Source organism: Pezoporus occidentalis, unplaced genomic scaffold, assembly GCF_034315485.1.
Source record: "Pezoporus occidentalis ecotype Australia unplaced genomic scaffold, CSIRO_AGI_Poc_V1 ctg3, whole genome shotgun sequence".
Lineage (NCBI taxonomy): Eukaryota > Metazoa > Chordata > Aves > Psittaciformes > Psittacidae > Pezoporus > Pezoporus occidentalis.
The window spans coordinates 7,288,622-7,304,010 of NW_026914940.1; the positions used below are offsets into that span (position 1 = coordinate 7,288,622).

At 45.1% G+C, this 15,389-nt stretch overlaps 2 protein-coding genes across 5 annotated transcripts in view; one reads left to right on the forward strand and one right to left on the reverse strand.

Moving 5' to 3' along the window:
- The window catches only part of LOC134167866 (PHD finger protein 20-like protein 1), a 212,088-nt gene extending 208,986 nt beyond the window's left edge, over window positions 1-3,102 (reverse strand). For 2 of the 4 annotated variants that reach the window (XM_062626989.1, XM_062626990.1), the window contains exons 1-2: window positions 2,931-3,076; window positions 1,778-1,883 (exon numbers count right to left, since the gene is read on the reverse strand). In XM_062626989.1, coding sequence (XP_062482973.1) covers window positions 1,778-1,860 — 83 coding nt within the window. In that variant the 5' untranslated portion in view covers window positions 1,861-1,883; window positions 2,931-3,076. Of the gene's footprint in view, window positions 1-1,777; window positions 1,884-2,930 lie in introns of all 4 variants that reach the window. The other 2 variants (XM_062626991.1, XM_062626993.1) reach the window with 2 other exon arrangements.
- Window positions 1-15,389, forward strand: part of LOC134167867 (dynein axonemal assembly factor 11-like) — a 303,297-nt gene that overhangs the window by 239,569 nt on the left and 48,339 nt on the right. The window lies entirely within an intron of this gene.

Here is a 15,389-nt window from a genome sequence, read left to right on the forward strand (position 1 = left end):
CATGCAGATGAAGGGAATGTATACAGACCATATATAGAAAGAGTTTAAAAACATCCACCATTCCCCTATGCAACAGAAGGCTAAGAAAACAAATCACATGGACTATTATTCCAGCCCATGTCACCCTAATAACACAACAGTGGGCTTTCTCTCACAAGTTCTTTGGTTACATACATGAATATTACTTCATTTGAAATAGTCTTGGTTTCAGTGTTGCTGTAACTGCAAGACTGTAATATTAACTCTATGTATATGGCACCAACAGAAGTTTAGATGCATATAAACCTGACCTGTTCTACCTGATGGTGCATATGAAGAATCAGTTCCTAGAAAGCTGAGGATAAATTCTGTTCTGCCTGAAAATACCAAGTAACTCAGCTGCAGAGCTTAAGACCAAACCTAGACAAGCACTGCAGAACTGACACCCAACCCTTAAGGCTGGGCAGACTTGATACAAAGTACACACTAGATAGTCAGCCATGGTTTTTGGATACAATTAAGCCAAAATTATTTTTACATATTAACTTGCATTATTTAGCTACTTTAACCAGTTATCTCTATTCTCAACAGTTGCTGTTAAAAGTTCTGTTAAAATGATTTTACTTTTATAGCACTATTCAGCTAATTTCATGATCCTGGCATTCAGTTACAGAATGGGTATATTGAAAACCCATTCTACAGCAACAGGTCAGAACAAGAACTGCTCTGTAAACCACATTTTCCTTTAGAGACTGTTTATTAAAACAAACACTTGTGCTGTAATTAAAATCACAGCTCTCCTGATAAAAAGTTTAACCCACTTTTTATACAGAGCATGTAACTACTGGAGTAAACTTGTGAATAATACACAGATTTCTCTATCACGTAACTTGGGAGTCAGCAGAACATACATCTCCAGGAATGCAACTGAAAAGCAGGTACAGGCCTCTACGTTTCCTAGCCCTAATTAATCAGAGAGCAGCTAAAACAACACTTCCAGGTAGAAGCATCAACTTCCTCTGTCATCTGCTTAAAACCCGGGATTCTTCAAACTGAAACAGCACGGCCAGGATACATCATGACATCAGCACACTTACATTAATAACGTTTGGACGAACAATATATTTCAAGCTAACAGCTCCTTTCACAACACACATGCTGTGTAGCATGGTCCTTGTGCCCAAATTTCCATTTTATAGTTTGACTCCTACTCACGATATGACTGAGAGGTTCCAGAGACACTATTTGAAGCACTTTGTTTCTCCAACTGTTTGATACAAACACAATCGTACTTGCCTAGTCCATGAATTCCAGTTAAGGATGTTTTCTTTTGTTAACATCAGCTTATGAACTTACGGAACTAGATGATCTTTAAGGTCCCTTCCAACCAAACCTCCATATGATTTTAAGTTTGATAACCAAATACAAAACACATTCATATGCACACCTTTAAACTAAACCAAGGCCTTCAGTCGCAGCAGTTTACCACATTAACACACCCATCATCTCACACATGACACCGCATTCCACACCACTTCAGAAATGGTCTTCGCTTACTAGCGTTGCACAAGCAACTAAAAGCAAACAAAGGAAAACCCACAGCAAAGTTTAGTTTGGTTTCTGAAGAGAGAATTCTTACTAAAAGCCAACAGGTTTAACAGACTTATGTGGAAATCCATAAAGTTCACATGTAAAGCAGCCAGTTAAAAGCTGCACAAGGTCTTATAACTCGACACCAAAACATGATATGGACAGAACAATTATGCTCTTAGCACGTACTGTACAAGGTCTTCCATACCATTTCTGTAAATAGTCCAGTGCCTCCAAGCGAGCACCAATCTCAAATGTGATTCCAGGACGATTGGGAGGCTTTTTACTCATCTTGAGGTTTTCTTTTTCACTACCTTCAGAGAAAAAAAAGAAGAAAAGTCATATCAGAACCTGTAACACTGCCTAAAGCACGTCACTGACAGCAAATACATTCCAGTGAGTGGAAAAAGATGCGGCATTTCTATCCCAACTTTCCATTAAGTTTTCAGAAGTATAATGAAGGCCCTATGAAGGCATTAAACACAAAAGTCCTGCATTTTTAGTTAATTTATTTTTCTTTGAAAACACCCAAAACAGTCACCAGCTTTAAGTTAAAAAAAAATAAAATTAAAGTAAAAAGAAAAAAATAGCGTTCATTTTTGGAGCTGTACTACACTGTAAGAACAGGGCACCTCTTTGAAGCATAATGTTAAGAGAGACCTGGAGTCCACGTGCAGTCTCTCCTCTGCTGTGGAAAAGGTCAAAACCAAGAAGAACTTACCTTACCAATAATAGAAATTTAAAGACAAATATAGCCTTAACGGTCAAGTAAGACGAAATTAATGAAAACAAAGAAAAAATCCCTACGTACTCTTAATTCATAATTAACACTAAGGAAGTTTCACGAGCGCCGTTTAACCCTTTCGTTAATGCATTCACTACCAAACAAATCACCTCTCTGCCCGACTGCCACCACTATTACGGTGACAAGCCGGTGTCCCACCAAGGCACGGACCGCCGGGACCGCAGGCACTGCCGCACGCCGGCTGACGAGCGAGGGTGCCGGGCGGCGGGACCGGACCGCGCACACCCGGACCCCGGCCCTCAGGCGGGGCTCCGCTGCCACGGCCGGCAGCGCGCCCGGGGGCAGCTGCCTGGGCGGCGGTGCCCGGCCCGGGGAAGCCCAGGCCCGAGCGCGGAGCACACAAAGGGTCCGCCCCAGCGGGGCCGGGAGGAGGGCCGCGGGCCGGCGGGTGCTGCGCGCTCCGGCGGGCCCAGGGGAGGACGCGGGCAAGGCCCAGCGCGGGGGAGGGCCGCGGGCACCGCCCCGCCAGGCCCAGACACCGTGAGGGGGGAGCCGGAGCCCCCCGGTCGCGCGGGGCCATGGCGCGGGGCCGCCTGCCCAGCGCCGCGCTCCTTACCGCCTCCTGCGAGTCGCACGGCAGCGGCGGGCCCGGTGCGGAGCCCGCTGGTCCCGCTCGGCGCGGCGCGGGGTGTCCGGCGCCCTCACAGCCCCATCCTCCCCGCGCCCCGCCGCCGCGTCACCACCCCGCGACGAGCCCGCGAGGCGCGGCCCGGCGCCGCCATGACACCGCCCCCGCCACGTGACTGCGGAGCCACCGCTGCCGCGTGACCTGGGGGCGGGGGTAGGGAGCGGAGTGAGGGAGACAAAGAGAGGTGGTGGCGGGGGGTTATTGACAGCCATTGATAGCTACTGATTGATAGCCATTGATTGACAGCCATTGATTGATAGCCATTGATTGATAGCCATTGATTGATAGCCATTGATTGACAGCCATTGATTGATAGCCATTGATTGACAGCCATTGATTGACAGCCATTGATAGCTATTGATTGACAGCCATTGATAGCCATTGATAGCTATTGACTGATAGCCATTGAATGATAGCCCAGCCATTGGTAGCCATTGACTGACAGACGGGACATTGACAGCCATTGACTGATGGCCCAGCCATTGATAGCTATTGACTGAAAGCCATTGATAGCCATTGATTGACAGCCTGGCCATTGACAGCCCAGCCATTGACAGTCTGGGCACCATCCCTGAGCCTGCCACAGCAGCAGAGCAATGGCTTCTCCTCACCTCCCTCCTGTGCCCATGACACCACCTTTACCTTAACCCAAAAGGGGGGTTCCCCCTTTTTTCATACAATCATAGAATCACAGGATGGTTTGTGTTGGAAGGGACCTTAAAGCTCATCAGTTCCAACCCCTGCCACAGGCATGGACGCTTCCACTAGAGTAGGTTGCTCCAAGCCCTGTCCAGCCTGGCCTTGAACACTGCATTTACCACTTCTTTGGGCAGCCTGTTCCAGTGCCTCAGCACCCTCACAGTAAAGGCCTTCTTTATATCTAACCTGAACTTCGCCTGTTTCAGTTTAAACCCATCACCCCTTGTCCTATCACTACAGCCCCTTCCCAGCATCCTTGTAGAATCCTTTCAGATACTGGAAGGCTGCTCTGAGGTCTCCATGCAACCTTCTCTTCTCCAGGCTGAGCAACACCAGCTTTCTCAGCCTGTCTTTGTATAGGAGATGTTCCAGTCCCTGATTGTCCTTGTGGCCCTTCTCTATCCTTCTCAGTCTGGGGCCAGAGATAGTGATGGGTTTGGTCGGGGTGTGCTTGGCTGTATTTATACCTAGTGCAGCTGTTGAGCTGGTATGTACTGCTGCTGGTCCCAGTGCTGAGTGACTTCATAGAATGACGGAATGGTTTGGGTTGGAAGGGACCTCAAATCTCATCCAGTTCCAACCCCCTGCCACAGGCAGGGACACCTTCCACTAGACCAGGTTGCTCAAAGCTTACTCCCTTTCTTACTGCCCATTGAGCTCCAGGGCTTCTTAATGGCTGCTGTCAGCTGTTGCTGCCTGCTGTGCTGCTTATCGCTATGTTTTGCTTTGCCTGGGAGACGTTTGATAAAAGCAGTGGCCTGCAGCCAAGTCTGGCACTTGGCCCTGCATTGCTGGCATCTCAGCACTGCAGGAACCATCTCATGGGGACCTTCGTCCTCTTCTCCAGGATAGATATTTCCAACTGTTTTGTAATGGCAAAATCAGCATCATCACATCCCCGTGGATGTGATTACTAAGATAACAGCCAGGTTTCCACCAGCTAATCAAAAAGCTTTCCTCGGCATAGTGGGTTTCTGGAGACTGCAGATCCTGGGTCAGCTTGTGAGTCCTCCATCGAGTGACCTGAAAGAAGAACTTTGTCAAGTGGATTGAGTTTGCATGGCAAGGTTTTGATAGTAGAGGGGGGTTACAGGGAAAGCATCTGTTAGAAGCTGCCAGAAGCTTTCCCCACATCCAGTGGAACCAATTCCAGCCAGCTGAAAGATGGAGCTCCACTGGCCAAGGCTGAGCCCATCAGGGATAGTGGTAGCACCTCTGGGATAAGAGATTTAAGAAGCAGGGAGAGGGAATGACTGTGCAAACGCAGCCAGAAAGAGTAAGGATACATGAGAGGAGCAGCTCTGAAGGCACCAGCGTCAGTGCAGGAGGAAGGAGGTGCTCAGGCCTCGGAGCAGAGATTCCCCTGCAGCCCGTGATACAGACCATGGTGAGGCAGGCTCTGCCCTGCAGTGCATGGAGGTCTGTGATGGGGCAGATATCCACCAGTGTTGTGGCTATTGCTGAACAGCATTTTCAGAGCATCAAGGCTTGCTTTTTGTTATTCTGCCCCCAGAGCAAGTAGGCTGGGGGTGAGCAAGAGACTAGGTGGGGACACAGCAGAGACAGTTGACCCAGATTGTCCACAGGGATATTCCATGCCATAAAGCATCAACTTGGGGAAGAAAACCTGGAGCAGAGGAGGAAGAATAGTGGGGATTTTGTCTTCCAAGGTGACCATTGCAGGGAGATTGGCTGAGAATGGGTCTGCTGGTGGGAGGTGGTGCGTGATGATTGCCTTTGCATTGCCTGGGGATTTGGGGGTTGGGTTGTTTGGTTTAGGGTTTGTTTGGAGTTTGGGTGGTTTTTTTGCCTTCCCTCACATATTAAACTGTCCTTATCTGTGTCTACATTCTCACTTTTGTTCTATTCTCTCCCTCATCCCGCTGCAGGGGAGTGAGCCAGTAGCTATGTGGGAGTTTGGCTGCTCTCCGAGGTCAATCCATCCGCTGTGGTTAGTTCCTGCGAGGCTGCCTCCCACTTTAAGAGTCTTTATAGGGAGTCTGTGCAGTGGGGTATTTTAGAGTATAGATTTGCTATGGATCTTTTTATTCCTCCTTTGATTTTTCGCTATTCCCATTTTCGGCATGGTGGTAGCAAGAAGGGGAGACTGAAGGAGGAAGGAGGCTTGAAGAAAAACAAAGCAAACAATGCAAGAAAAAATAAAAGCAAAAAATAACCTACTTTTTATCTTTTTTAGTACAAAGTTGTCATTGCATTCGATTGAAGTCTCCAGCTCTTTCTACCCTGAGCATCGTTTTGATGCAGGCTTTTGTTTAGAGGGTTTGTTTGAGTATAGTGAGGGCTGTTGTGTTGGCAATGAGACCTCACGGGGTTGCAATGAATGTGCAGCATCAGGATGCTATTGGAAAAGTGAAGGTGCTTCTGTTCCAGGAGAGGGAGATGGGGGCGAGATAAAAGAGGCAGCAAGGATGAGGCCAGGTATGTGTGGGTTGAGTCATGCTCAGTTGCATGCTGGAGGCTGGCTGTGCAATGAGAAGGGCTCAGAGCAGTGTGGCACCTTGAGCATCACCTCACTGTTGAGGCCATCAGGAGAGGGAAGCAGAGCCGACAGCAGGTTGCAGAGGTGCTGCAAGTCCCAAGTGATGGTAATCAGGGCCAAAAGCCCATATGCACCGCCACAAAAGGAGCACAGAGAGACAACAGCAGGAGAGGAAGCATAAATAACAACACCCTGACCCATGGCTGCCAAGAGCCATCAGCCCATCAGAGGCCCATTTCCTCAAACTCAGAGGAGCACAGGGGCACAATAGCAGATGGGAACACAAGTTAAGGATTCAGAAGAAGGGATAACCCAACACAGATTGCTGTGTGTGACTCCTACCACACTGCCTTCAGAACAGCATTGAATGTCTGCCTTCCATTCTCCTTGTCTCCACTTCTGCCTTACTTCAAGCTTGACACAGAAATAGAGGTCTCATCCCATTATTCCAACCTGTTATGTTAAAATGCTCATCTGGGAAGAGCGACTATGTTGACCTGTCCTTCAGACACCAGAACATCACCAGGCAGAGCTGCAGCAAAGGAGCTTTCATTACTTCTGCTCCTCACAAAATCTGGTGCTTAATCTTGTCACGAAGCATGTCTTTAGCATTGCAAATATTGTACAGACCATAAATTGGAGACCAAACTGGATAGGAGGTTTTATCTTGCCAGTCAGTGACTCACAAAAACTTGGAGGGGGAAGAGAGTATTTCATAATCAGCTGAGCATGAGCTCATGATGTGCTGTTGATGCTGAAAAGAGTAATGCAGTCTTTGCAAAGCACATGCACATGGAAATACTGAGTAGGAGTAGAGAGGTGACATTATCTCTGCACTTGGCACCAGGACGTTGCTATTAAAATAACTTACTCTTCAGAAAAGCCATCCAAAAACTGGAAACATTCAGGAAAGGTCTGGGAGAATGATCAAACACCTGGGGAAAAAAAAAGATACCATGGTTAGAGACATCAGTTTGTTTATTTTGCTGTGTATTTTTTCTTGTGGGTTATCCCATAAAAAAACCACTGTGAATGTCTGATATTGCAGTCATGAGGTGACACTCAACAGAATAAAACTTCATCATTGTTTTTTAGTAAGAAGATATATTTAAAGGGACTGCTGGTGCTTGTAGTTAAATGGTGCCTGCACAGTCTCAGCCTAGCAAACATGCAGCAGCACTTCTACCCTGCTCTATCTGTCAGTCTAGATACTTGGTCACAGCCTGGCTCTGCTCTGTAAGTATCTGTCCTTGGTCCACGTTGACATCCTGTCTGGCATGAGTTCCTGTGTCTTCTGCAGTTTCTCTGCCTTTCTTTTTCTTCCATCCCAGAAACTTCTGCCTTCCAGAAATTTCCTCCTCCTTTTGTGTAGATTTCCACTATCTCACCAAACACTTCTTTCCATTTTAGAGCCCAAAATTTTCCAGATGCTGGGAATTACCCTAAAGTGGCTGAGTTCTGAAGCATCTGGTGTTGTAAGGGAAAAGAAAGTAGCTAACACTCATTGCCATGGACACCAAACAAAATAGTAACCCAACGGGTTTGGGACACCAATCTCTATCTTTTTCAGTTTAGAAAGACACTGAAGCTGCTGCAGGACATTTTTTACTCTATCGCACTGCTTCTTTGCAGAATGCCTTTTGCTCAATAAATGGTTTCTCTTGGAGAGCAGGCTGTTTGCTGACAGGTATTGCAGCCACAGCTCTGTCTTTCACTGCATGCTGGAGAGGTGACATGAAGCTATAAACCAGACATAAGGTTCTCTACTAGCAGCATTGTAAGGATGAAATATAGTAAGATGAGGATGCCAGATGGGTAATGAAATTTGCATTTATAGAGGTAGCTCCAACATTAGTGAAAGAGTCCCAAATACATAGAAAGAGAAGACAGAGCAAACACTAAGTATTGATGAAGGCTAAAGGAAACCCTGGGAGGCAGGTGGAGTTACTGCCTACCACAGTGGTACCTCCTAATGCTCTGCATGGCTGGAAGGGAGCAGCTGCCTGTTCTGGATGAAGACAGCTTTGCTGTGCCATCATACAGCCTGGTTAAACCACTTTCCAGGCATCCATTTATATCTTGGGGACATACTCAACATTCACTGTGCTATGAATATTGTTTTGCAATGAATGTTAGACCTCTTGAGATTAATTGTGCTTTTGCCTCGGAAACAGTACTGTGCAATGTGTTGCTTACTTCTGCATTACATATTGCAGCCATATGTCTTGGATTGTGTTTTGTGTTTGGGGGAGGTTCTGTAGGCTGGGACACATCAGTAAATATTATATGGCAGTTTCTCTTAAAGCCTTGAGAACAATATTGAACAAAAGCTGTGCTAATACCTGCTCTGATTGTGCACTGATTTCCTAGATTATTACCTTGTGAGGTTGAAATTCAGCATATACTTTATGGTGAATCAACTCACAAACATATCCCAGTGGTAAGCTTTTCATGGTCTGTCCTCAAGGTGGGTCAGGGAAAGGGACAGAAGGAATGTCCTGCCAAGACAATGACTGTGCTGGAGTCACTGAGCATTCAGGAGCAGGATGTTTATCATTGTCATAATGATATTGGGGAGTACTGTAAGAGGAAAGGAGAAACTAATAGACAAATCACTGCAACCCGGGGGGTCTAGCAAGGACAGTTTTGGAGCCAGGTTGCCAATATGAATTTGTAGAGAGGAAAACAGAACTCCAAAACTCACATCTGTCCAACCTAGTTGGAGTCGAGGAGTGAGAATGAACACATATACATCACATCTACCAACAGGCAATACTGTTCACTTGGTAAAACTAATGTGATATATTCCTGTCTGTGGTCCTGTGAAAACTGGGACTGAGGGATGGTTGTCAATTAAGATATTAGCCCTCAATGTCCACCCTTGCTGTAAAATGCTTGCAAATCATTTGCTTATGGGAGGAGTTCTTGATATTTGGCCATGCTGGCATCGCATGGGCAGGTTCCTGGAAGGCTATCACAGTTCTGGTCTCTGTCCTCAATTGCCTTGTAGGCCACATTCAAATCCTTGATCTTTAATGCAGTGCTGGATAGCATCCAAGCTATAAAACCACTCTGCCTCTAGTGTATCATGATCTTCCACTGGATACCAAGGCTGCCTGTGCCTTTTCCTTTCCCCTAGCAGTTGAACTAGGCCAGGACATCAGTTTGAATCCAGCTGGAAGTGTGACAAGTCAGAATGGCACAGGCAAACAGTTCCAGAAAAGCCTGTGGATTCTCAGTACAAGCTTCACAAATCTGGACTTTGCTTAAAGGCAGAAAGGAACTCGGCCACTGTCTGACTAGAGTGGTTATTTACATACAAATGCAGGCACAACTGATAAGGGTGCTGTGTAAAACAGCAGGGAAGACAGGCACTTTAAAGAACGCTATTAGAGTATCATTGTCAATTGTTGTCCTCATTTATGCATCGGTCAGTATGATATGTTATAGAAATGACCATGACATCAGTATCTTGCCAGTACCATTGTCGCAGGAACCAGTGGTACCAACACCTTCCCAGCTATAGATTTTCAGTATATACAATTGTTGTGTTAAGAGAATAGAAATTTGGCAGAAAATAACCTCCTTTGTATTCCAGTCACTCCTCAGGGATCAGAGGGGCTGGGTGCAGCTGGGTTTAATTCCTGATTATAACCAGTTCAACACCATACATCCAGTTGTGTTCAATGAGAACTTTCACAATTACCGATTCACAAATAGTATAGTTTATTGGAGCAATAGATTATACAGATTACAAAAACAGATTTGGAATGGCCCTTGATGAATTCACTTACTGCATTAGCACTATAATCCAAAGCTACCCAATGATTAATGGAGCTCATATGGCTAATTTATTAAGCTTGCTTCCACCCAGGTATCATTCAACATAGTCAGAGATGAAAATCTCATCAAAGGCTTTGGGGAGGAGTGAGCTATCGACTTGTCTGCAAAGCCGGGTCGTATACTCATCCTCTGCCATGGAGGAGTTCGAATGCCGAATTCATACTTTTGAGAACAGTGGAAATGAGACTGCAGCCAAACTACCTGTTGCTGCCCACAGATGGGGAGAGAGGACAGCCACTTTCTCACTGGTGTATTTTTTATGTGTAAATGAGGGATAACAAGAGTTTCAATGACATTCAGTCAGGCTGCTCGAGGGCTATGGGTCTTGTGCAACAGAGCTGTGAAACAATAGCATCGCTCCCTCTTTCACCCCCTTGAGGCAAGCTTTAAGGGCCATCAGGTCTCCCTTTGCCTGATAGCTAATAACCGCCATCAGCAGCTGATCACCTCTATCAGGGTGTTGTAACTACCACACCTCCTTAATCCCTTCACCACTTATCTCCTGGTCTCAGGCCTCATTCTTACAACAGTATATATAAAGCATGCTATGATCCTTTAGAATTGTAAGTTAACCAAAAGCCTTCACTGCATATCAGTCCAAGACCCTCCACCGCTGGTCCATGCAGGTTACAGAAGCCATTCAGGGTCTCAGCTATGCTGATCAGCAGTGCATCATGATTCGGAGAAAACTCCAGGAACAAACTCGCCAACAGAGTTTCAAGTTGACAAGCAGGTATTCTTTATTGCGGCGCCGGGAGACCCGGGGGATAGCTCCTCCTAACGTGTGTCCCCGAGCTGCTCTACAGGTCATCCTTATGTGGTCACTGAGCATGTTACATCATTTTCCAAAAGGTTTCCGGCATGCATACAAAAATGTGGTGGTCTTTAAGGGTCGTTTATTTTCCCAACAAGCTTAATTAACATTACAGACATAGCAATCATCCTGGCCTTCTACTTATCGGTTAGTTTAACTGCTCCCATCCTGGACAATGCTAGTCCGGGATACTCCCCATCCCAGGTCCTGTCCTTCTATTCTGCTTTTCTCACACCTTTTGTACTGAGGCCCTGAGGGCCTGAAACTATGTCAACTACCTTCAAGTACCGCGGTTATTTTCCATTACAAAGCCATCAAACTTAACATTACTTAGAACTGATTACATTTTGTACTTTTGTGCCTCCTTGTCTCAATCACCACCTCCAGAGGAACATTCCATTTGGAACTCCTGTAACATGGAAACTCCCAACCAAACGTTCAGAATTTATGTGTCTCTGTGCTACCCGAAGCTCTGTGTTGTCTAGGTGGCCGGTCCAGCTCTCAGCCACCAACGTGTTGCTATGCAGGTGATCTGTCTGTAGTGTAGTGACACAGAAGACAAGGAATGTGGGCAAACACATCTTCACCATGTCTTATGGGTACTTCCTACATTTGCCTCATTGTGCTGGGTTTGGACATGCCCTTCAGAGCTTAAAGTGATCAGTCTCCCATACTATCTAACCTGGTTTAGTCCCCGTCATTTCCTTCTCAGTCTGGACCTAGATTGTGCTGGAAGCTTGATGACCTGCAGGCCTAGGCCCCATGACCTGCCATACATGCCATGTTTCCACTGCCACTTCAAATCCCATTCCCACTCATTCTCCATTCAGACCAGTCATCGATGTGTTAAAGTTTCTATTCTCCTCAAATAAGATGCTACTAGAGCACAATAGGCCAACAGCTGGCTCTATCCTGATGCTTCCAGTCCCTGCAGGTACAGCAGAGTGCTAATTCACGATCTTTTGTAATCCTTAAGTAAGTCAGCCAGCTTTTAGCATAGCTGCGTTTGTTGCTTTTCTTAGTGTTCCTATCTTCTTGTTCAGTAACAGTCAGATCTTGTGAGGAAGTGTACAAAGAACTCTAATGAGGATCTACTCAAGGTCTGTTAGGGACCTTGATTAAATTCTGCCTTGACAGATGGATTTGAATATTATCCTCTTCCTTTTGTTTTATTTCTATGATAAAATAGTTTCTAAAGGAGCAGTATTTAGGGATGCAAGGTGGGGGAGCTGCAGATTCTAATGGAAGCACCTCTTTTCCCCATGTGTACTTTTCCACTACTCTTATGTGACATTGTACAAAATTCCTGACAAGCAAATTCCCATGTCTACATCAAGTTACAGACAAAACAAATTTCCTTCCGACACCATATAAGCAAAGAGCAAGGAGATGCAACACAGGTTGGTCATGGCTTTGCACAGAGAAGTATCATTGTGCATCCAGATTTGCTTGATTTAGAACCTTTCTAAACACTTTTTGTCTATCTATCTGGACTGTGTGTGTAGCTGACATAGCATTATTGCAGGTAAGCTTTTGTTGACATCCAAGCAGTGTGGATCTATCAGCAAGCTCAGAGCTGAATCCAAGCTTTACAAGTCTGTGCATTGTACTCCACCATGAGAAACAGAAATAACCTTTGTTACCTGTATGCAGGAGCAATTAAATTCAAACAGTGAACTTGGAAAAGAAATCTAGCCTGAGGTCTCTGATAGAGTGAAGTGGGATTTCTATCTGATAACATCAAAAAGTAATTTGCTCTTCTTTTAAAGCAAATTAATCTCTGTTCATACAGCTGACATAGTTATTAAAATCATAGATGATATGTCCATTCTGTAAACTGCAGTGAAATACTAACTTTATGCAGGATAAGCCTTCTCTTAACATTGAAATAACGTGTCTGGATTTGTGAGGACTTTTTTTCTTTTTTAATAGCCAGGGTACCTCAAGCATTACTAAGGGTTTCTGCTGCATAAAGGGATGCCCTTAGCTTAAGATCCTATCATTCACAAAGGTGAATTAAAATGAGTCTTAGTTTTCCCTGCAGCAAGACTGCAGGCAGGGAGAGTTTCATAGACCTTCAGTCTGACCATGTGTGGTTGCTGTGAAGTTCTCATTATCTGCCCTTCCTCTGCTGTTTTTTTAATGTTTCAATTACTTTTCAGATATCTCAGAATATTTTTTACTTGTTGGGGACAAGTGGCTTGATTTGGTGGTCACTGAAGCTGGTGGGAAAGCTAAAGGCTGTGAGCTGAAAAGAGTTAGAGAAGCATCAGATTACTCTCAATTGCACTCAATCAATAAGCACTCTACTCCCTCCATCATGGCCACTCAATTCACTCTACCACACAAAATACCTTTTCTGAGAACTGTGTGTTTAGCATAATAGCGCAGGGCACTGAATTGCTGCCGGTTGCTGAGATGGCAGGATTGTGGTGTAATGTGGGCTAAAAGCTCATCTGCACACCCACAAAGGAGCACAGAAAGACAACAGATGGAGGGGTAGCTCAAATAATAACCTGCCCCAGCTGCTTCCAGGCCCATCCCAGGAGCCATCAGCCCATCAAGGGCCCTTCTGCATCAGTCCAGAGGAGGACCAGGGCACAAAGGCAGGGGCAAACTAAATTAAGGACTTAGAAGAAGGGATGCTCTGCCTTGGTCCTTCCAAGGCCTATCCCAGAGGAGGCACAACCCCTGTGTACAGGAATGAAGCCCACTCAGATGAGTCAATGCCATAGAACCTTTGGGAGTGAGGGGAGTTGCTGCTTGGGGACATGAGACAAGGGTGTCTCTAAGGGTGATGCCATAGGGAGGGGGCTGCTGAGGACCATGGGAATCTTGACCAGCTGTGTGTGATGGTCTGCAATAGCAACTGGAGTTGGACTGTGGCCCTGAGAGCTCAGATGTCCAGGTGCCAGCAACTGGGGAGATCCAGGGGCAGCTATAGGGCAGACCATGTGTCTGAGCCAAGCTGCTGGAGGGACCCACCTTGTACTCACCTATGATGTGTGTATCATAGAACAGTTTGGGTTGGAAGTGACCTTAAAGCTCATCCAATTCCAACCCCCTGCCGTGGGCAGGGATGCCTTCCACTAGAGCAGGTTTCTCCAAGCGCAGTCCAACCTGGCCTTGAAAGATCACTGGTAATATGCTTTCTCTTTTATTTGTAGTATCAGAGGTAGAGTAAGCCTGGGACAAGTGTAGAAAGATAGATGGCATTTAGTTTTGTAATTTTTCATTTCCTTACTTTTGTGGGTTGAGCTTGTAACGTATGCAACAGGCATGAAACTACTGCACAGCAAGCTTGTTGGTGTGTTCATTTCCTAGAATTTGAAATCTGATGGGGTGGGGTGGGATGGGCAGTTTGAGGCACGACAGGAAAAGCAAGAAACATAAGCTGTATACAAACCTTTCTGTGTGGGTACATAGTCTAACGCCTACCTGTAAAATATTCACTAATGCACAAAGTTTATGCATCAAAAGCTTGTGGAACAGTGAGTTTCAGATATGAATGGTAGTGATTAAAAAAGAAAACACCTCTAAGTCTAAATATGATGTAGGCACAATACATTTTAATTATATAGACATTTAAATTGTAGGCACAATGCATTTAATTATATAGACAAACATGCAATACCAATATTGTTCAAAACAGCAGCCCAAGCTCAGAACTGCTTCCTGATGAGAAGAATTTAAAAGAACCAAAATATACCAAAACCCCAAAATACTCCCAAGAAGTAAATTAGTGTATGCATAGAAATTCTTCAGTAGGTGACCTAGTTTCAAAGACCAGTGGGAATTTATGTCCGTTGCCTGTTGAGAGAGAGGGTGGCCAGGGAAATCCTGCTGTAATGAAGCCCATGCATCCATGGAAATAGGGTTGGACTAAATTTCTTCATTGGCATAATTCTACTAAAGTAAAAGAAGTGAAGAACATGTTTTCATATTTGAGCAAAAGGACCTTAAAATACTAATTCCAGTTTAGCTCCCTAACAGGAGGTCTTTCGTAACATCCTAATTGCCTAATTCCTATTCTTGTGTCCTTTTCTGTGAGGTGAGATGTTTACATTTTATCAGTGGAGATATTTTTCCTTCTCCAGGGAAAACAACCCTATCATTAAATCAAATAAATCATATTTTACTAGATTTATGCTTTCTTTTTGTCAGCGCTACATACAGACATCAGGAGAGATACCTACTGGCATGTTTCACCTGTTTGTTTTGAAGTTTTGCTCCCTGAGGTTGTGTAATTCTTCAGTGTCAAGCAGTTGATTTGTACTACTTTTGTGTGTAAGTTCTACAGCCAAATCATTTTGATTGCCAGGGCATCTTGTTCAGGCTTCATTTCTCTTATGTGGATTTGACTTTATTTTTGTGTACTGGTGTGATGTGATAAGGTGTGATGAATTACCTTGCATAGTATGAAACACCTAGAGTGGAACAGTGAGCATGTTTACAAATGGCTTTATTCCTTTCTCCTTTCAAGACAATTTATCTTGATGTTGCATGGTATATATTTGCAATGATGTTTTTG